This window comes from Gorilla gorilla, chromosome 2, assembly GCF_029281585.2.
Source record: "Gorilla gorilla gorilla isolate KB3781 chromosome 2, NHGRI_mGorGor1-v2.1_pri, whole genome shotgun sequence".
Lineage (NCBI taxonomy): Eukaryota > Metazoa > Chordata > Mammalia > Primates > Hominidae > Gorilla > Gorilla gorilla.
Window position 1 is genome coordinate 29964053 of NC_086017.1, and position 20923 is coordinate 29984975.

The following is a 20923-nucleotide window of genomic DNA, read 5'->3' on the forward strand; positions in this document are numbered from 1 at the left end:
GGTGCCGGCGGGGGCGGGGTGGAATTAACATGACTACAAGGAGAAATAATCAAATCAACCAACGGTTGAGGGTTTAAACAAACAACTGAGTAATTCATAGGTCAAACAGACAAAAATATCAGTAAGGCTCTTACTGATATCCATACAACATGATCTGTAAGCTTGAGCTAATGGAGTTATAGAGATCAAAATATGAAAATACACATTCTTTCCAAGAAGACACTGCACATTTACAAAAGATTGGTCTTATTTTAGGTCATAAGGTAAAAATTTCAAGACATTTTGACGTTTTGGTGTCATACGGACCATGTTCTCTGACCTTGAAGAGACTATATTAGAGAGTACTAACAAACAATAGCTAGAATCACCGCTTTGCATTTGCAGATGAAGGAACATGTGCCTTAATATTTCATGTATCTAGTTAAAAATCATCATAGAAAGTAGAAAATATTCAGAATGAATTGGGTTGGCAGTTATTGTGAGCTCACAATGGCTCTCTTTCCTGTCTTCCTTTGTCACCCCTTCCCCTGGTGGTAAAGATAGAGTTGACCTCCATGCCCATCAATGCTGTTAGAAAATTAGTTGGCGTGTATTATTTGTTTTGTGTTTAGAACCACCCATTGTTTGCCTTTTATTTTGATCATCATAGGAGAAAAGAGGAAAATGACTGATTCTCATGTTCTGGAGGAGGCCAAGAAACCCCGAGTTATGGGGGATATTCCGATGGAATTAATCAACGAGGTTATGTCTACCATCACGGACCCTGCAGCAATGCTTGGACCAGAGGTCAGCGGGGTAAACCTGGGCAGCCAGCTGGTAGACCTCTTCTGCTCTCCTGGCCACTCCAGCTGTCAGAAGTGGGGATGCTAATGCTGAGAGTTAACATGTTATGCTACCCTGGTTTGCATTTAACCTGGTGGTCAGTGTGGAGAGGGCAGGAACAACTGATCAAGAGGTAATTCCCCTTGATGAATATCACATCACAGGTCCACTTACTAATAATCTCACAGTTGAAGGCATCGTTCCCAGCTTTTTATCTTGAAAAATTTCAAGCCCTCATAAATGTTGCAAAAATTCTGTAATAAAAATCCATAGACTGTTACTTAGATTCAGCAGTTAACATTATGCCACACTTGCTATCTCTCTTTCTGCGCCTCCCCATATGCTCTTTTTCTTTCTCTCCCCACTCCCCATGAACCATTTGGAACCATTTCAGAATTAAAAACACATGTCATAATACTTCACCCCTAACTATTTTTGCATGTACTGTATCTCATAAGGAAGCTATTCTCTTACATAACCACAATGCAGTCATTACTCTTAGAAAATTTAGCCTGGTTACAATATTTTCTAATACAGGGTTGGTGAATTACAGCCTGCAAGCCAAATCTGGTCCACTGGCTATTTTTTTCAAATAAAGTTTTATTGAAACATATTGTCTGCAGCTGTCTTTGCATTACAACAGTAAATTTGAATAATTGAGACAGGGAATGTGTGGCTTGCAAAGTATGAAATATTTATTATCTGGCTTTTCACTGAAAAGTTTGCTGACCTCTGGCCTAATATAAAACCGTATTTAAATTTCCCATATAGCCAGATGATGTCCGTTATAACCTTTGTTGTTGTTGAAGGATCAGTTAGATTGTGCATTGCATTTAATTCTTATCTCTTCATTTGTTTAGTCTCCTTTAAAACAACTCCCCAGCCTTGTTTTGGTCTTTTGCAGCACTGCCATTGGTGAAGAGTCTTGGTCGCTAGTTTTGTATAAGGTCCCTTTTTTTGGATTTGTTGATTGTTTATTAAGGATTAGATTCAAGTAAGGCATTTTTGGTAAAAATGCTGCTGTCATCTCATTGCCTTGCATCTGAGGGCATGCAAGGCAATGACATTTCTTAAGACATGCCTGTCTTAAGACATTTCTGACAGCTTCCAGGAAATGAAGAAATGGCTTGGAGATTATATTACAGTGTTAATTTTCAATTTGTCATGTTTCTTTAAATATTTATTTTATGATATTGAGGATACTTCAGAGAACCAGAATGTTGTAATAGAAAAATCTCTTCCTAAAATTGATCTTTCCATTTCCTTCTAGATGTCCAGTCTGTGAGGGCTTAAGACTATAGTTTTTTAGGGATTTAGTAACATTACAGATTAGCTGAGTTTAGGTTTTTTCAGCTATAAAATGGGGATTTGTACTAGTCTATTGCATTGCTACAAAGAAATACCTGAGACTGGGTAATTTATTTTTTTAAAAAAGAGCTTTAATTGGCTCACAGTTCCGCAGACTGTAGAAGAATGGCATCAGCATCTGCTCAGCTTCTGGTGAGGCCTCAGGGAACTTATACTCATGGTGCAGGGTGAAGTGGGAGCAGGCACATCACATGGTGAGAGAGGGAACAAGAGAGTGAGGAGGAGGAGCCAGACCCCTTTAAACCACCAAGTCTCATGAACTAACTGAGCAATAACTCATTCATCAACAAGGGGATGGTGCTAGGCCATTCATGAGGGTTCTGCCCTGATGATCCAACACTTCCCACTAGGCCCCACCTCCAACATTGGAGATTGCATTTCAGCATGAGATTTGGAGGGGTCACACATTCAAACTACATCAGGATGCAGTCACATGTTTGAAAATATTTTGGATATATTAATATTTAGTAGTGTACTAGAGCTGGCTTGTACTGGAATGCACAAGAAAATTGTTAAATTTTCAGGAGTTTTGTGAGCTGGTTGTTCCATATGTTGGTAGCTTGAAGTTGACTACCATGGCACCTGGTTACCTGGATAGCCAGTTCTGGACTAATGAGATGAAGTGTCACCAGTTAGGGCCTTCCTTCCCTGAAGAGCTGTTTGTGGAGCATCTACTTGCGAACCATTAGGCAGATTAAATAAGATGGGGAGCATAAGTGCTGGCACATGGTTGTGCTTCCAGCTATGGTTGAGTGTAGGTCAACAGATATTCTCTGGAAAGAAAACTGTTCTTTAAAAAGAGGTGTTAAGAATATATACATGAGGCCGGGCGCGGTGGCTCAGCCTGTAATCCCAGCACTTTGGGAGGCCGAGGCGGGCAGATCACGAGGTCAGGAGATCGAGACCATCTTGGCTAACACGGTGAAACCCCGTCTCTACTAAAAAATACAAAAAATTAGCGCCATGGCGGGCTCCAGAGGCTGAGGCAGGAGAATGGCATGAACCCGGGAGGCGGAGCTTGCAGTGAGCTGAGATAGCGCCACTGCAGTCTGGCCTGGGCGAAAGAGCAAGACTCCGTCTCAAAAAAAAAAAAAAAAAAAAAAAGAATATATACATGAGTGCTACTATTGGGCCCGTAATGAGAATTTGAATCTGTCATCTCAAGGGTCCTTAAAGCTCAGCTGGAGAGGATTCCTTGAAGCCAGAGGTTGGCAAACTATAACCCACAGGCCACGTTTTGTCTGCTTACTGTATTTTTAAATAAAGTTTTATTGGAACAGTACTGCACCCATTCTTTAACATATTGTCTGTGGATGCTTTTGCATTATAGCAGAAGAAGGAGTAGTTGTGACAAACACCTTATGGCTCACAACGTCTAAAGTATTTTCTATCTGGCCCTTCACAGAAAACTTTGCTGGCCCCTAATCTACACTGAATATCATCCGTGTACACATATAATACTCCAATTTCTCAAAATGCTTTACCTGCCTTTTCTGTCTTGTCTTCATAACTTGTATGTGTATGTGTCTCTGTGTGTATGTGTGCACACGTGTGTATTTAGGACTCTGAAAATCCACAAATGTGTATCTTATTAGAACAAAGATGAGAAGCTTGGATGTGTCCCATCCCCACTGTCTTGAGAGAATAGCTCTGTGTAATTTTTTCCTGTCTCTTGCATCTCAGACCAATTTTCTGTCAGCACACTCGGCCAGGGATGAGGCGGCAAGGTTGGAAGAGCGCAGGGGTGTAATTGAATTTCACGTGGTTGGCAATTCCCTCAACCAGAAACCAAACAAGAAGATCCTGATGTGGCTGGTTGGCCTACAGAACGTTTTCTCCCACCAGCTGCCCCGAATGCCAAAAGAATACATCACACGGCTCGTCTTTGACCCGTAAGTGGTACTTTCTGTTCCTTCTTCCTTATTTCCTTTTTAAATGAAAGAGGAACTGCTTAGATAGTGAAAGTCAGCCATAGTCATCCACCGAATACTACTGCTCCTGTCTTGCTGTGGATACAGAGCTTCACCAAGCTGATTTTCATGTCTGAAAGTGCTAAGAGTAATTTTCAACAATTTACAAATTTTCTTGTTAATGATAATGAAACTTTATATTTTACATTGCTGATGACTATCCTGGGCTTCATTCTTTATAGCAGTGAGAGAATGTAACACTAAGATGTTCTGCTTTTTTCATAATCAAAATATTGGTTTTGGTATCTTAACTAGGTGCTATTATTGCCCAGGTCTGTGGGCAATTATTGGGATATAAGACAGGTTAACTTTGAAAATCCATTGCTTAAAAAAAAAAAAAAAAAAAAAAAAACTAGGCCGGTCATGGTGGCTCATGCCTGTAATCCCAGCATTTTGGGAGGCCGAGGTGGGAGGATCACCTGAGGTTGAGAGTTTGTGACCAGCCTGACCAACATGGAGAAACCCCGTCTCTACTAAAAATACAAAATTAGCCAGGCCTGGTGACACATGCCTGTAATCACGGCTACTTGGGAGGCTGAGTCAGGAGAATTGCTTGAACCCAGGAGGCGGAGGTTGTGGTGAGCCGAGACCGTGCCATTGCACTCCAGCCTGGGCAACAGAGCAAAACTCCATTTCAAAAAAAAAAAAAAAAAAAAACACCCACGAAACCCTAAAGAACTAAACTTCTCTAATTGAATTTATTTTAACATACATAGCCCAGTAGCCTATGGGGACTGTGATCCATGCCTGTGACAATTCAGAGTGATGCTTTAGACAGAGGGAAGGATTCCATAATGCGGAGTTTTGCAAATTGTATATGTAAATTTTAAATTCTTTTTCACAATGTTTCTGTAATATTTTGGAGTAAGACTTAACTCTTCAGAGACACATACCATGTTTGTCCATGACTTCCTGCTCTCCCTGACCCCTCCTTGGCACTGGCTGTGCCAGTTCCAGAGCACCTCTGCACATACTCTGTTCTCTATTTGTAAACCTCAGGCACTTCTTAGGTGACTGGTATTTTGTTCTGATGGGAGTGCTGATGACATCTTGTGCAGGCAACCTAGCTCTAAAAAGTTCAGATAAAAGGATGGTCTAGCGAGATAGGGGCTACATGAAGGAAGTTTCTATAGAAACTTAGGACATGTCCCTCTTTCTTAGTTGGTTAATAAGGAACACCCCAAAAAGCATATTTATATAACTAGGATAGGTGAAACTTTGACATAATCTTATTCTTTCAGGAAACACAAAACCCTTGCTTTAATTAAAGATGGCCGTGTTATTGGTGGTATCTGTTTCCGTATGTTCCCATCTCAAGGATTCACAGAGATTGTCTTCTGTGCTGTAACCTCAAACGAGCAAGTCAAGGTAAGGGTAAACCCAAGGTCTTAGAAGAAGAGCAGAATGTGGGGCTTCTCACTAAGGCCTGCAGAGCTTGGGAAGATCTCTCTGTGCCATGTCCAGAGAAGGTTCAAAGTGGAGTTAAGGACTTTCTGGGAATAGTCCTCTCACTCCAATGGTCTCCAACCTTTTTGGCACCAGGGACTGGTTTCACGGAAGACAATTTTTCCACGGGTCAGATTAGGGCTATGGTTTTGGGATGAAACTGTTCCAGCTCAGATCATCAGGCATTAGTTAGATTCTCATAAGGAGCATGCAACCTAGATCCCTTGCACGCGTAGTTCACAATAGGGTTTGCACTCCTATGAGAGTCTAGTGCCACCACTGATCTGACAGGAGGCAGAGCTCAGGCGGTAATGCTCACTTGCCTGCCACTCACCTCCTGCTGTGCGGCCCGGTCCCTAACAGGCCACGAACTGGTAATGGTCTAGGGGTTGGGGACCTCTGTCTCACTGTGAGTGTATGTGTATGTGTGTGAGGAGAGTAAGTGGTTTCACCTACCAACAAGTAGGGTTGTACCAAGGCTTTGTTGGACTTTGGGGCGAGGTACCGGGATACTGTACAAGTTCAATATGTAACTCAAGTGTAGTCTATAGCAAATGAAGGGATATTTGAAAAATAGATCTCAGTGTTCATTGTTAATTTACACATACACGCAAACATGTAATCACAGTTAGTGACACTGAACTACTGGAAAGGATATGGTTAATGTGGATTAGAAAGATGATTTAGGCAGCTTACACTTCAGAAAGATTTCTTATGACCTTGTCCCTAAGGGAAAACAAGGACTAAAGAAATTCTTTAAGGGAAGTCATGAAATTCTATAAGGGAAGTCATGTAAATTTATGAATAAATTTCAGAAATTATTCCTGTAGGGTTTGGCATGTGTTGGAGTGTCTTTTTGTTTTGTTTTGTTTTTTTTTTGTTGCTAATTTATCTTCCCAGTTGTCTTTGGCTTAGGTCCCTTCCTTTCCAGGAACTGTGTCCATGTTTTATCGGTATTGCAGTTGGTGTCGCAGTCTGGCGAGAATAAACCAGACTCTGAATTGACAGAAAGAGCTCTCGTCTATACCTTGTCCTGTTCTACTTTCTTGCTTTTAAGAAAAGGGAACCAGAAAACATGTCCTTAGAATGTTATTCATTTAGGGCTGGGCAGTTTCTCACACCTGTAATCCTAGCACTTTGGGAGGCCAAGGTGGGTGGATCTCCTGAGATCAGGAGTTTGAGACCAGCCTGACCAATGTGGTAAAACCCTGTCTCTACTAAAAATACAAAATTAGCTGGGTGTGGTGGCACATGCCTGTAGTCCCAGCTGCTTGGGAGGCTGAGGCAGGAAAATTTCTTGAACCCGGGAGGCGGAGGTTGCAGTGAGCCAAGATCACAGCACTGCACTCCAGCCTGGGCAATGAGAGCGAAACTCCATCTGAAAAAAAAAAAAAAAAAAGAATGTTATTCATTTAGGATTTTCATGGGTGGACTAAAGATTAGCAGCTCTGGATGATTAAGATGGCTGCTGAGAAAAATTATTGGAAGGTCTAAAGCAATGTGTCCAATAGAAATATAAAGCAGCCTGCAAATATGAGGTTTATAAAAGCACACATATTATGTGCTTTTAAAATTTCTAGTAGTTATATATATATTTTTTAAAAAGCAAGTGGAATCCAGTGAGATTAATTTTGGAAATTTATTTTACCCATATATCCAAAGTATTATTAATATAACTGCAACAGGCATTCAATGTCACGAAGAATTATGGAGACCTTTTACATTACGTTCTTTGTTCTGTACTGTCTTTTTTTTTTTTTTTTTTTTAGACAGGTTCACACTCTGTTGCCCAGGCTGGAGTGCAGTGGTGCGATCTTGGCTCACTGCAACCTCCGCCTCATGGGTTCAAGTGATTCTCCCACCTCAGCCTCATGTGTAGCTGGGAACTATAGGCCCATGCCACCATGCCCAGTCAATTTTTGTATTTTTAGTAGAGATGAGGTTTCGCCATGTTGGCCAGGCTGGTCTTGAACTCCTGACCTCAGGTAATCTGCCCTCCCTGGTCTCCCAAAGTGCTGGGATTACAAACATGAGCAACCACACCCAGCCTTATACTAACTCTTTGAAACCAAGCATGTATTTTACATTTACGACACATCTCAATTTAGACAAGCTGCCTTTCAAGTGCTTGATAGGCACATGTGGCCAGTGGCTCCTGTATTGGACGGTGCTGGTCGAAGTATTTTGTTGACTCCTTCAGCTTCAAAGAAGCAATACCATTTACAGAAACCAAATGTAAGTCCCTGAAAGGAATCATTCTCTGCATTAGGTTCACAGCCTGGGCTATTGGTACTTTAGCTTTCATTAACAGCTTCACTCTCTGGTCACAGTACCCATTTTTAAAAATTATTATTATTATTATTATTTTGAGACAGAGTCTTGCTCTTTTGCTCTGGCTGGAATGCAGTGATGTGATCTGCTCACTGCAACCTCCGCCTCCTGGGTTCAAGTGATTCTTATGCCACAGCCACCTGAGTAGCTGGGATTACAGGGGTGAGCCACCACGCCCGGCCTCAGCACGAATTATAGCTGCTGCAATGTATTTATTCTCACAAAGCACAAGTGGAGCTTTTTGTCTTCGACTCCTAGCACTAAGCATCAAAGGGCAAATGCAATTCAGCAGTCTTACATTCATCATTCTGACTGGGGAAGGTGAAGACCCACATTTGCTTGAAACTGATCTCTGGCTCATTTTCAAGGAATTCTGACAGTGTGTCTTTAGATGGTGCTGTTGCTGTGTTTATCATTATTCTCCGCTAGCCAAAGTGACAAATGTCCAGATGTTTCCAAATGTTCAAAGTTTAAGAACTTACTTAAAGGAAAATTTTATTTGGCTTTTCTTAGGGTGAAGACCTGGAAAATATGCCCTTGGTTTGTAATTTTAGAAAAAGATGGCATAATTTTTATTTTCAAAGATAGCTATACCAAACACCTTGTTTGGAAATGCTGATTAAGGTTGAGTTGGACACTTTTAGGAATACTAAGGGAAACTGAAGGTATTTAATACGAATTGGATACTTTGTCTTATTACTTCCCAGAAAGGCAATTCCCCCCCATAACCGTGTAATTTTCTAAAGACTTGAAGGAAGGTGGCCAAGCATCACGAACTCAGTAGGAAGAACAAGAAAAGCAATCACTTCTTGTAAGTGACTTGAAACTGTAGTTTTAGAAAATGAAGATAATGAAGATTAGTCTTTCAAAACAAAATAGAATGGATGAGTTTAGTGTGTGTGTGTGCGTGCATGTGTGTGTGTTTTAATGGTAAGAATGTGTGTGTGTGTGCATGCGTGCGTGTGTGTGGGTGTTTTAATGGTAAGAACCAATCTTTAGTAGAAGTAAGAATGGGAGAAACAGTTCTTCCTTTAATTTCCTGGCCTTTTTTTTTTTTTTTTTTTTTTTTTTTTTTGAGACAGAGTTTTGCTCTTGTTGCCCAGGCTGGAGTGCAATGGCGTGATCTCGGCTCACTGCAAACTCCACCTCCTGGGTTCTGGTGATTCTCCTGCCTCAGCCTCCCGAGTAGCTGGGATTACAGGTGTCAGCCACCATGCCCAGCTAATTTTTGTATTTTTAACAGAAATGGTGTTTCATCACGTTGGCCAGGCTGGTCTCGAGCTCCTGACCTCAGGTGATCGCCTGCTTCAGCCTCCCAAAGTGCCAGGATTACAGTCGTGAGCCACTGTGCCCAGCCAATTTCCTGATCCTTTTACTGTCCTGTGTCATTAATGATTAATGAGCAACTTTTGAGACATCACACTGCCCAAGATATTTACATTTTCACTGGCGTATAGTCTAAGATAAAGATTGCTGAGCTCTGCCAACCCAGCAACGCTAGGTAACATGGAAGCACTGCTTCAATATGGAGTAAAACTGAATGGGTCCCAGTGGCTATAGCATATATTACTGAAAACAGCAAATTCATAAGCAGAGGTTTTATTTTAATTTTAATTTTTTAATTTTTTGAGATGGGGTTTTGCTCTGTTGCCCAGGCTGGAGTGCAGTGGCATGATCACAGCTCCCTGTGTCTGCGACCTCCTGTGCTCAAGTGATCCTCCTACCTCAGCATTCTGAGTAGTTGGGATCACAGATGTGCACCACCATGCCTGGCTAATTTATTTTTTGTAGAGATAGGGTCTCCCTATGTTGCCCAGGCTGGTCTTGAACTCCTGGTCTCAAGAGATCCTCCCTCCTTGGCCTCCCAAAGTGCTGAGATTATAGGCGTGAGCCATTGTGCCCAACCATAAACAGACGTTTTAAGTATTTATTTACTATATTAAAAATCTTGGCTAAATGGCACTTTAAAATCTGTATATGGTCATTTTGGAGAATCGTGCTGATAAATTCCTGTGAATTCTTTAAATTAGATTTTTATGTGGATTTATTGTGCTGAAAACACAAGATAACATATGAGAATTTACTTGAAGCTCCTCTCCTGATTTTGGAATATCCTGTAATCTAAAAACAATTTGGGCCAGGCGTGGTGGCTCACACCTGTAATCCCAGCACTTTGGGAGGCTGAGGCGGGTGGATCACCTGAGGTTGGGAGTTCAAGACCAGCCTGACCAACATGGTGAAACCCCATCTCTACTAAAAATACAAAATTAGCTGGGTGTGGTGGTGCATGCCTGTAATCCCAGCTACTCAGAGGCTGAGGCAGGAGAATCACTTGAACCCAGGAAGTGGAGGTTGCGGTGAGCCAAGATTGCGCTATTGCACTTCAGCCTGGGCAACAAGAGTGAAACTCCATCTCAAAAGAAAAAAATATTGAATTTGATATTATATACAGCTTTAAAATTATGTAGCTAATGTTTATTTACCATAATAGGTATTTAAATAAACACTGAAGTTACCAGATAGTTAGAAAATAATCCTTTTGATGGCAGGTAAAAATAAAGGTGTACAAACAAGGGGAAATAGGTCTGGGGTTAAAATCTAAATAAACATTTGCTTATAATAGCTTTATGTTGTCACTGCCTCTCTAACCACGGTAGTACTTAAACTACCATGACTGCTAGTCACAAATACTAGCTAGATACAGAGGAAGTTCAAGTTAAAAGACACAGCCCTTTCTCACAAGCAACTTGGAATCTGGAAAAGATTTTTGGAGAGATGGCAAATTTGTGGTCACTGATGAAAAATATCTTATGCAGGTTTTGAGAAGCTATTTACCAAAGAACCATTGTTGTTCTTGAGTAAAATTAATTGGATTATGGATGAAGGGGACAAATTTATAGTTTCTATTAACTCCTTACCAGATGGTGCATACAACATAATCTCTCTTGCATCGACATCCGTGTTAAAGTGAATTTCATCAGAAGACACATTTCTTACTAATTTTTAGACATTACTTTTCCTGTGCACATGGAATTCACTCCAACTGGCCAACCATTTGCTTTCCTCTAGTTAAAAAAAATTTTTTAGAAATAATTTTTAATTATGTGAGACATAATACAAATGCGTTTTCAGATAAAACAAAAATCCCATTTCCCTTTCCCACTACCATCCTGCTATTTTTGTCAGCTTGGTACGCATCCTTCCAGGTACTTTAGTATTGACACATATATTGGAACTTACTGAACTTACAGATAAGAGGTGATTGTGTGTTTTGTTGTTGCTTTTTTCCCATTTAAATAAATGGAATTCATATTGTATGCATTGCATTACTGGAAAAAAACTTTACATTGTCCTAGAGACCTTTCAGCTTTAGTGCATATATGTGATTGTTTAAATTTGTATTTAGATACCTTAAATTAAAATGAATATTTACATCCTTGGTTACTCAGGTACTCAGTAGCTACATGTGACTAATGATTACCATATTGGATAGCATAGATAAAGAACATTTTCACAATTGCAGGAATTTCTATTAATGCTGATATATAGCTACTTTATTCTTTTAATACAGTATTTTATAATATGGATGCACCATAATTTATGTAATCATTTCTCTATTGAAGACATATTTGCTTATTTCTGGTAATTTTCTATCACCAACAATGTTCTGTTTGGAAATGTTTCCTTAGACACTGAGAAGCAGAATTCCTATATGAATGAATATGGCCGGTCTAAATTTAAAAAATTATTTCCAGATTGTCTTCTCAGTGGGTCTACCAGTTGACATTTTTCACCAGTGGTGTTGGAGAGAATAGTTCCCCCTACCATTGCTGGCACTGGGTACATAAACTGTAAACGTATTTGCATGCCGTCAAGTGCAATATTTCATTTTATGGTAGAGTGCTCTGATCACTATTGAGGTCGAACATATCTCTTATATTTACTGGTAATATTTATTCTTGTTCTAGCCTTTGACAAATTTTCTTTTATTCTATCTCTTTTTTATATTGATTCTATAGAAGATATTTATGTATTTTTGATATTAAATCTTTGTAATATATGTTGCAACTACACCCCCTGCACTTGTCATTTGTCTTTTGTTTATGGTATCTTTGATTACTTATGGTGCCTTGAAGAAGTTTTAAAATTTGAAGTATTCTACTTAATAATCAGTCTTTTACTTCATGATTTTGCATTTTATATTTTCTTTAAGAAGCCTTTTTGTATCCCTAAGTTATATGCCCACTTTTCCTATATCTTTTTATAATACTTTTGTAAAGGTTTATTTTACCTTACATTTAGATTTCTAATCCATTTCCTTCTCTTGTTTTCAATTTGACAAGCTCTTTTAAGGCCTAGCTTAAACATTTTCTTTTCCTCTATTCGCCTTCTCTTTACCACCTTATTATGGTCTTTTTCACTATCGTTTTGTTTTGTTGTTTTTGTTGTTGTTGTTGTTTGAGACGGAGTCTCGCTCTGTCGCCAGGCTGGAGTGCGTTGGCGCGATCTCAGCTCAGATCTTGGCTCACAGCAACCTCCGACTCCCTGGTTCATGCTGTTCTCCTGCCTCAGCCTCCTGAGTAGCTGGGATTACAGGCGCGTGCCACCACGCCCAGCTAATTTTTGTATTTTTAGAAGAGATGGGGTTTCACCATGTTGTTCAGGATGGTCTCGATCTCCTGACCTCATGATCCGCCCACCTCAGCCTCCCAAAGTGCTGGGATTATAGGCGTGAGCCACTGGGATTATAGGCCACCGTGCCCAGCCCACTATTGAAGATACAAATATATCACTCTGTACAAATGCTGCATAACAGAAATGTAATGCAGGCCTCAAATGCAAGTCACATATGTAATTTTAAAATTTAGAGTAGCCATATTTAAAAAAGTGAAAAGAAACAGGTGAAATTAATTTTGACTTTTTTTTACTTAATATGTCTAAAAATTATTGTCATATCAACATGTAATAAGTATAAAATGTTAGTAATGAGAATTTTTTTCCTAGTGTGTTTTTATACTTCAGGACATTTCAAACTGGACTAGTCTCATATCAATTGCTCAATAGCCACATGAGGCTAGTGTCTACTCTGTTGAATAGTATACCTCTATACACATGTATTTATATGTTTATCTTCCCCATTTTACTATCATCTCCTCAAGGAGAGAAATAGTTCATTTGTCTTTTTATCCAAGTTTTATTCAGACTCTCAGTGTTCAGTATTGTGATATGTTTGGGAAAAGTTAAAAGCTAAAATGTCTTTGGGTGACATCAATGGAAGAATAATTTGCAGAAGAGGGAGATGATGATACTGTTCTGTTTACTGGACATACTGTCCCCTTATTATTATGCTTGGTCCTAGGATCCATGCTTTAGAAAGGCATTGTTATATTAGAAAAAACTCTGAAAAAAGTGATTAGTGGCTGGGCGCGGTGGCTTACGCCTGTAATCCCAGCACTTTGGGAGGCCCAGACGGGCAGATCACAAGGTCAGGAGATCGAGACTATCCTGGCTAACACAGTGAAACCCCGTCTCTACTAAAAATACAAAAAATTAGCCAGGTGTGGTGGCAGGCACCTGTAGTCCCAGTTATTCGGGAGGCTGAGGCAGGAGAATGGTATGAACCTGGGAGGCAGAGCTTGCAGTGACCCGAGATCGTGCCACTGCACTCCAGCCTGGGTGACAGAGCAAGACTCCATCTCAAAAAAATAAAATAAAAACAAAAGTGATTAGTTTGATAAGGTGTCATTCAGTCATGCCATATGAGGAATGACTATAGCCTTGATGGTGCTTGGCTTGGGACTGGGGAAGTACGGATGGGCATGTGTGAGAGAGCATAATCTTCAAAGGCTTGAAGGGCTGTTAAAAGCAGGAATGAGTCTTTGTAACTCTAGGAGTAGAACTAAGGTCAGTAAGTAGAAATAACAACGACCAGATCTTGGGTGAACATTAGGAAGGAATTCCCAACTATATGATGCCTGAAAATGAATTGGTCTATCTCACCACCAAGGAATTGGCCTACATTGGAGGTGTTCTAGCAGATTGCCTTTTTATGATAGATGGCAAAAGACTTCTAGCCTCATATGGATTAGGGGGTTAGATAAAATGACTTCCAAAGATCCTTCTGACCTTGAGGTACTGTGATTCCATGAGATCATACCTGGGAATATATTTGAGTTCTTTAGAAAAATGTGCCACCAAATTGCAGAAAATTTATGTGAAGATATTTGGGTCTGGACGCTTGGATTTACTTTTATCTCTCTTTATGAGGTTCCAAAACAATCACGTTAGATTTATACATTTTCTGTAAGCTTTGTCACTGAAAAAACTTGATATTATAAAAATATTTCAATCACTGAGTTTATTCAACATTGTTCACTACCTTTAGTTACTTTCTAATGTCTTCTGGCTGATTCAGAGATTCTGGGCTTCTCAGACCTTACTTGGAAAGGTCTGATAAGACCAAATTTAACATGCTATGTATGTGATGATTCAGTTCTTTAGAAGGGTTGCCAGTTTGTGGTGTACAGTAAACACTTGGATTACTAAATATTCTAGCGAAGATCAGCACTTTTCATTTGCATCTTTTTTTTTCTTCTGAGATTCTCAAATACCTTAAAGATAAGCAGAAATTCATAACCTACATTCATTCTGAAAACTTTTATATTAATATTCAGCAAGTGATCTTTAAGATTGAGCTAGAAACTTGTGGCCCTGGTGTGTTATTTTCAAATAACTAGAAAGTTATATTTTCAAATGATGATTTTTATCTTTGAAGCAAGGATTTTGATTTTGTTTTGGTTTTATAGCTTATTTTCAAAGTTAAGAAACGCAAGAAAGGGTGTTAATATATTTCCTTCAGGAAAGGTCCTGGTTGGTAAAATATGTAAAAGTACAAACTTCTGAATTCACCATCATTTCCTGATGGATTTGTAAAAATTTTTCTCCCCAGTCTAATGTATTTGTTTGTATACTAACTTCCACACAGGGCTATGGAACACACCTGATGAATCATTTGAAAGAATATCACATAAAGCATGACATCCTGAACTTCCTCACATATGCAGATGAATATGCAATTGGATACTTTAAGAAACAGGTTGGTTTCTCACCACGCAACACTGTTTTGTCATTCCTTTTCTTAATATGTTCTCAGGTAGCGTTCTTCCAAATAAGTTTCTCCCCCAGTGTTTTCTACTTATAAGAACAGGCATTTGTTTTACAAGCCTTATGTCAAAAATAAGCTTCAGCCTGGAATAGAGAGTGTCACTAGCACATAGTAAGTATTGAATAACTATTTGTTGAGAGAATGAATGAATGTCACCTGTCAGTGAGGTATAATATTGCATCCTAACATTCTGAAATATGGTTTCTAATAAGAAATTCCCAGTCCTGGAATTTGGTGGGTAGCATTCTCTGTGAATGAGAAAAACAGATTCAGTTTCTGGAAGGCCTCCATTTATGACAGCAGAGAGGAAATCCTGGAGTTTATAAAAACTTGCAAACAGTCCTGATTCTACAGCACATAGTGGGCTAGGAGCTTGGCTGTCATCTTTGCAGTTCCTTCCTTTCTCCGTTCCTCCCTTCCTTTCTTTTTTTTGAGACAGGGTCTCACTTTGGTGCCTAGGCTGAGACTGCAGTGGTGCAATCTCAGTTCACTGCAGCCTTGACCTCCTGGGCTCAGGTGATTCTCCCACCTCAGCCTCCCAAGTAGCTGTGACTACACCCAGCTAATTTTTTGTATTTTTAGTAGAGACAGGGTTTTGTCGTGTTACCCAGGCTGGTCTCGAGCTCCTGGACTCAAGCAATCCACCCGCCTCGGCCTCTGTAAGTGCTGGGATTATAGGCGTGAGCCACCTCACCAGGCCTCTGTCCTAGCAGTTTCTTATCAGAAGTTTTCAGCTCAGGCCAGGTGCAGTGGCTTATGCCTGTAATCCTAGTACTTTGGGAGGCCAGGGCAGGAGGATTGCTGTGCTCAGGAGTTTGAAACAGCCTGGGCAACATAGTGAGAACTTGTCTCTCTTTAAATAAGTCTTAAAATAAGTTTTCAGCTCAGCTTTCTGAGGACTATTCTTTGACTGCATATTATTTTTAATAGTGATTTATAATTCCTAAACATTTTCATTTACTTTTCTGACTATAAAAGTAATGTGTAATCATTGTAGAAAATGTAATAAAGCAAAAGAAGGAAAGAAAAATGGCTTGTAATTCTGTCACCCCAAGAAATTTACTGTTAATGCTTTTTTTATTTTAAAATTTTTTCTTTTATTTTTCCTCTCAGCTCATACCTATGCTGTTAATGCTTTGACATAAATCTTTTTAGTATTTTTTCTGTGTATATATAAACATAAAAGTTGGTTCATACTGTGTATATAATAATTTTGGTGGTTTCCTAGGATTTTGTTGTAGAAATAGAAAATAATTTATTTAACCAATACATTTTTGACTATTTAGGTGTTTCTTGTAGGTAATGTGCATGTGTATGGGTGTGTGTTTGTGCACATGTTTTGCCCTCATTGATGGTAATTTGCTTAGAATAAATCAAGGTTTTTCTAATGTGTTGCTAAATATTTTAAAAATTTCCATTTTTGTCAGCAGTGTATAAGGGGGTCAGGAAAGCAGTTGGTAACTGAAAAAAAATTTACCACTTTTCCAGATAATAAATTGTGTATGTTTGAATTTATTTATGTGAAGTTTGATTTATTTTTCCATGTTTATCAATTCTTTGTATTTGTTCCTTTTTTGGATTGCTAATTCATTTTCTTTTGTCCCTTTTTCTATAAAAATGTTTAGTTGTACATTGATTTGTGAGAACTATTAGTATATAACTATATTAACCTTGGATAATATTTGTTTCAACATTGCTTATGGCTTTTTCTTTAAATCTTCAGAATGTTAAAGATGTTATTACATAAAATCTATTGACTTGTTTTGGTTTGGATTTTGTTTGTTTGTTTGTTTTGAGACAGGGTCTTACACTGTCACCAAGGCTGGAGTGCTGTGGCATGATCATAGCTCACTGCAGCCTCAACCTCCTGGGCTCAGGCGATCCTCCTGCCTCAGCTACCTGTGTAATTGTGACCTCAGGTGCATGCCACCATGCCCAGCAATTTTTTTTTTTTAATCATTTGTAGAGATGGTGGGGGGTTGGGAGGGAATCTTGCTATGTTGCCTGGGCTGGTCTTGAACTCTTGGACTCAAGTGATCCTCCTGCCTCAGTCTCCCAAAGTGCTGAGATTATAGGCATGAGCCACTGCACCCAGCCAGACTTCTTCTTTTTTTTTTAAAATGTGTTCTTATGTAATTAGAAAGCTTTTTGTGCTCTGAAGACAGATAAATAATCTCCTATTTATTATCTTCTCATTGTTTGAGATGCATTTTAACTTTTATGGTAAAACTCACTGAGAACTTAATTGGATTGTTTCACTGAGGTCTTGAGCATCAGCTTTCCTCAGCTGTAACTGTAGTGCAAAGCATGAGATTTCAGCTATGGTTCTTAAATGACTTGTCTGTAGTCCTCTTTGAGGATGATGGCAATAATTAGTTGGAAAATAAGTTTTTGTTGAAAGATGAGGCAGTGAACTGCTGGCAATGGTGCTGAAGTTCAAGAAATTTTCTGCAAATAACTGAAATAGATACTTAAGGCAAATTATGTTTATATTATAAATATATTATTTATAATTTTGAATATATACTCTGAAGCAGTCTGTTATTATGGCTTAAAGTATGTAAATGAGTGTATTCCAAAGCATTAATGTCATTGAAACAACCACACATTGTGACTGTCTGGAATTTTTTTGCCTGCAAAGAAAGGATTTCATTTCCTCAGAAACATTAAGTTTCTAATCACTTTATTTTTTTGACCATCTTTTCTTTGATAATTTAGATCAATGTTAGTTATTGATTTGTTGAGAATCCCGGGGACCCCCTCGCCACTTTGGGAGAAATTTGCAACGGTCATATTTAATTATGTAATTCAGTACAAAATTAAACCTAATTTTTACTTAACACCTGTTTCTGTTTTAAACTTTTTAATATTTCTTGCATTTTATTAGGGCCATTTAAAAAATGTTGTCTTGCTTCCTATTTACACAGTTAGATTTCTGGTGTTTTTGAACTTCATGGGTGGTTTTAAGCTAATCCTCTTCAGAATAGTACAATGAGAACTTCAAAGAAGCTTGTCTTGATTCCTCACACAGTGCCTGGAACATAGTTAGCACTCAGTAGATATTTGGTGCATGGTGTTCATATGAATGAATTTACTTGCTTTTCAGGGTTTCTCCAAAGAAATTAAAATACCTAAAACCAAATATGTTGGCTATATCAAGGATTATGAAGGAGCCACTTTAATGGGATGTGAGCTAAATCCACGGATCCCGTACACAGAATTTTCTGTCATCATTAAAAAGCAGAAGGAGGTAAGCAGGTGGTTGACTCACTTACCTTCTGTACAGGCCAGTCTTAGCTGGGGTGGGTTGCATTTCCTTGGGTGCTGCGTGTATGTGCTTACTGGATAGCAAACTCTCAGTTTGCTGTGGGTTATCTAGATTTCTTCTCTCTCTCTTTTTTGACACAGAGTCTGTCTGTCACCTAGACTGGAGTGCAGTGGCACTATCTCACTGTAATCTCTGCCTCCTGGGCCCAAGCAATCCTCGTACCTCAGCCTCCCGAGTAGCTAAGATTACAGGCGTGTGCTACCATGCCCAGCCAATTTTTCTTATTTTTAGTGGAGACAGCGTTTCACCATGTTGGCCAGGCTGGTCTCGAACTCCTGACCTCAAGTGATCCACCTGCCTCGGCCTCCCAAATTGTTGGGATTACAGGTGTGAGCCATCGCTCCTGGCCATAGATTTCTTCTTTAAAGGTATCCTTGATCTGTTTCCTTTCTCGGTTACCATTTCTACAAGAGTCATTACTTTTTAAATTTGTGTAAAATACAAAATATGTAAAATATGGTGACATATTTTAACTTCACCTTCAAGCCATTTTACATTCTGGCCTCAATTATTGTTCCCACTCTTATCTCTTTACTTTCATCTCCAAATACTCCAAGTGCATCTATTTACTATTCTCCAAAGTGTCTTTGTCCATTAGCCACCCCCTTCACTCAGCACACACATAAATCAAACCGTTTCAGGGTGTGTTCCAGTTCCTCTTCTGAACTTCTCTAGCACCAGTTTGATCCACCTATTTGAATTTCAGTTATTCATCTTACATAGACACTTACCTTACTCTATATTAATCTCTGCTTTTACTTGGCAAGTTCTGAAGGCTTATCCTTCTAGGTATTAAGTGATTTGTTATCTGGTATTGAGGTGACTTTTTTTATGCATATGAATGAAAAGAGAAGCAGTAAAAGGGAAACGTTGACAGAGTTGAATACATAATAATTTTAAATTTTCTAAGGCAGAAAAAGAAACACTCATGATGAAAAGAACAGAACTGGGGAGTACACAAAGGCCATTTATTGAAAGAAAGAACTCTGTGTGTTAAGTCCAGGATCACCTCCTGGCTGCCCCCAGTTGGGTGGAGTTTGCAGCTGTGTCATCCCACATCAATTCCACTTGATACTTCTGTTATTCGTTTAGTGCACTTTTCTCTAACAAATAGCTTAGGAGGACATCTGTCTTATACCCATCTTTGTTTTCTGGTTTCTACTAACCTCCTTAATCCCAGTTCTTAGTTTTTTCTCAGGCATTATCTACGTAAGAGCCCTAAAGCTTTTTACACAGTGTCTGGTGCATAGTAGTTACTCATTAAGCATTTTTCTTTTACTTAAAGTGGCTCAGTCTTGTTCTTGTGTTTCCTGGGGAAGTGAGCAAAGGCTTTTTTTTTTTTTTTTGAAAATACAAACAACTTTTGTTGCTTTTTGTTCAAAGATGTCAGCCTAAGAGAGAATTCCAAGTAGGCACTTGGAAGAGTTAATAAAGCACAGCAGGCTCCTCTCTCTCCCTGTCTCTCTGAAGAGCTGGCTTTCCTCATTGTTCTCTGTGGAGCTTAATGAGCAGGTCTGGATTCAGCAGCACATGGTTCCGCGTTAGAGGCTGCTGGCCAACTAAAGCCATCACCCCGCTGTCAGCTGCTCTTTCCTCATTCCTCCTCCCAGCAGCACTAATTCGTCCTCACGGTGTTAGCTGAGAGCAGGATTCCCTTGGCAGAGTCTGCAAATTCACATTGTACATGATCTGTTGGCTCTTCAAACCTACAGGGGAACGCCAGAAGCGCAGAGCTATTTTAGATGGCTAACAAAGCAGTCAACTTTTTAGAAGCCAAGGCTCCCTCCCCATTCTTTTTTCTCCTCTCCTCCCCCTCTGCCTCCAGCCTTCCCTTACACATTCCGTTGAATGGGTGATGGAGGCTTGGAGATCTTAACCTAGTTTTTAAAAAAGCTATCTGAAGTCACTTCAATAAAAATATATTTGGATTCATGTAGTATTTTTTTCCACAGAATTCAGTTGATTTTTTGTAAGTATTATTTATTCCAACTGTGAAAAACCCCTCAAGGAAGGTAGGGATTCATGGTGGCAGCAAAGAAACAGTGAATATTCTGAGGCATTTCCTAGCCCCTAAAAGTATAAAGGGCAGAATAAGTTGTAGTTGTCATTAGTAGAGATAGAGAGAGAAAACTAGTATAGTTGGACAGGTGGACCAAGAGTGGAGAGTTAAGTGCTACTTTGTGAGTGTTGACTCCAAGGGAAAGGTAGGATCTGTAGGGGCCTCATGTCACCTGACATGGCTTTGTGGGACATTTGTTTTGAACTGGGCAGCCTGGTAATGAAATCTGCATTAGCAGAGGCTCAGAGCCCAATGTAAACAGATTTGTGGGCACATGAACAGGTAGGACCATTGTTATGTTGGTGATGAAGGCACTATTTGAGAAAGTGCGAATAGGCTATGAGCAAGCATAATTGGGTATATATGTGCCTCTGTGTGTGTGTGTGTGTGTGTGTGTGTGTACATACATATACCTATGTACATGTATGTGTGGA

At 39.4% G+C, this 20923-nt stretch overlaps 1 protein-coding gene across 2 annotated transcripts in view; it reads left to right on the top strand.

The window, feature by feature from the left end:
- The window catches only part of KAT2B (lysine acetyltransferase 2B), a 115081-nt gene that overhangs the window by 82678 nt on the left and 11480 nt on the right, over positions 1-20923 (top strand). For both annotated transcript variants that reach the window (XM_019022939.4, XM_055383265.2), the window contains exons 9-13: positions 650-786; positions 3874-4082; positions 5402-5528; positions 14923-15033; positions 18209-18352. In XM_019022939.4, coding sequence (XP_018878484.2) covers positions 650-786; positions 3874-4082; positions 5402-5528; positions 14923-15033; positions 18209-18352 — 728 coding nt within the window. The remainder of the gene's footprint in view (positions 1-649; positions 787-3873; positions 4083-5401; positions 5529-14922; positions 15034-18208; positions 18353-20923) is intronic.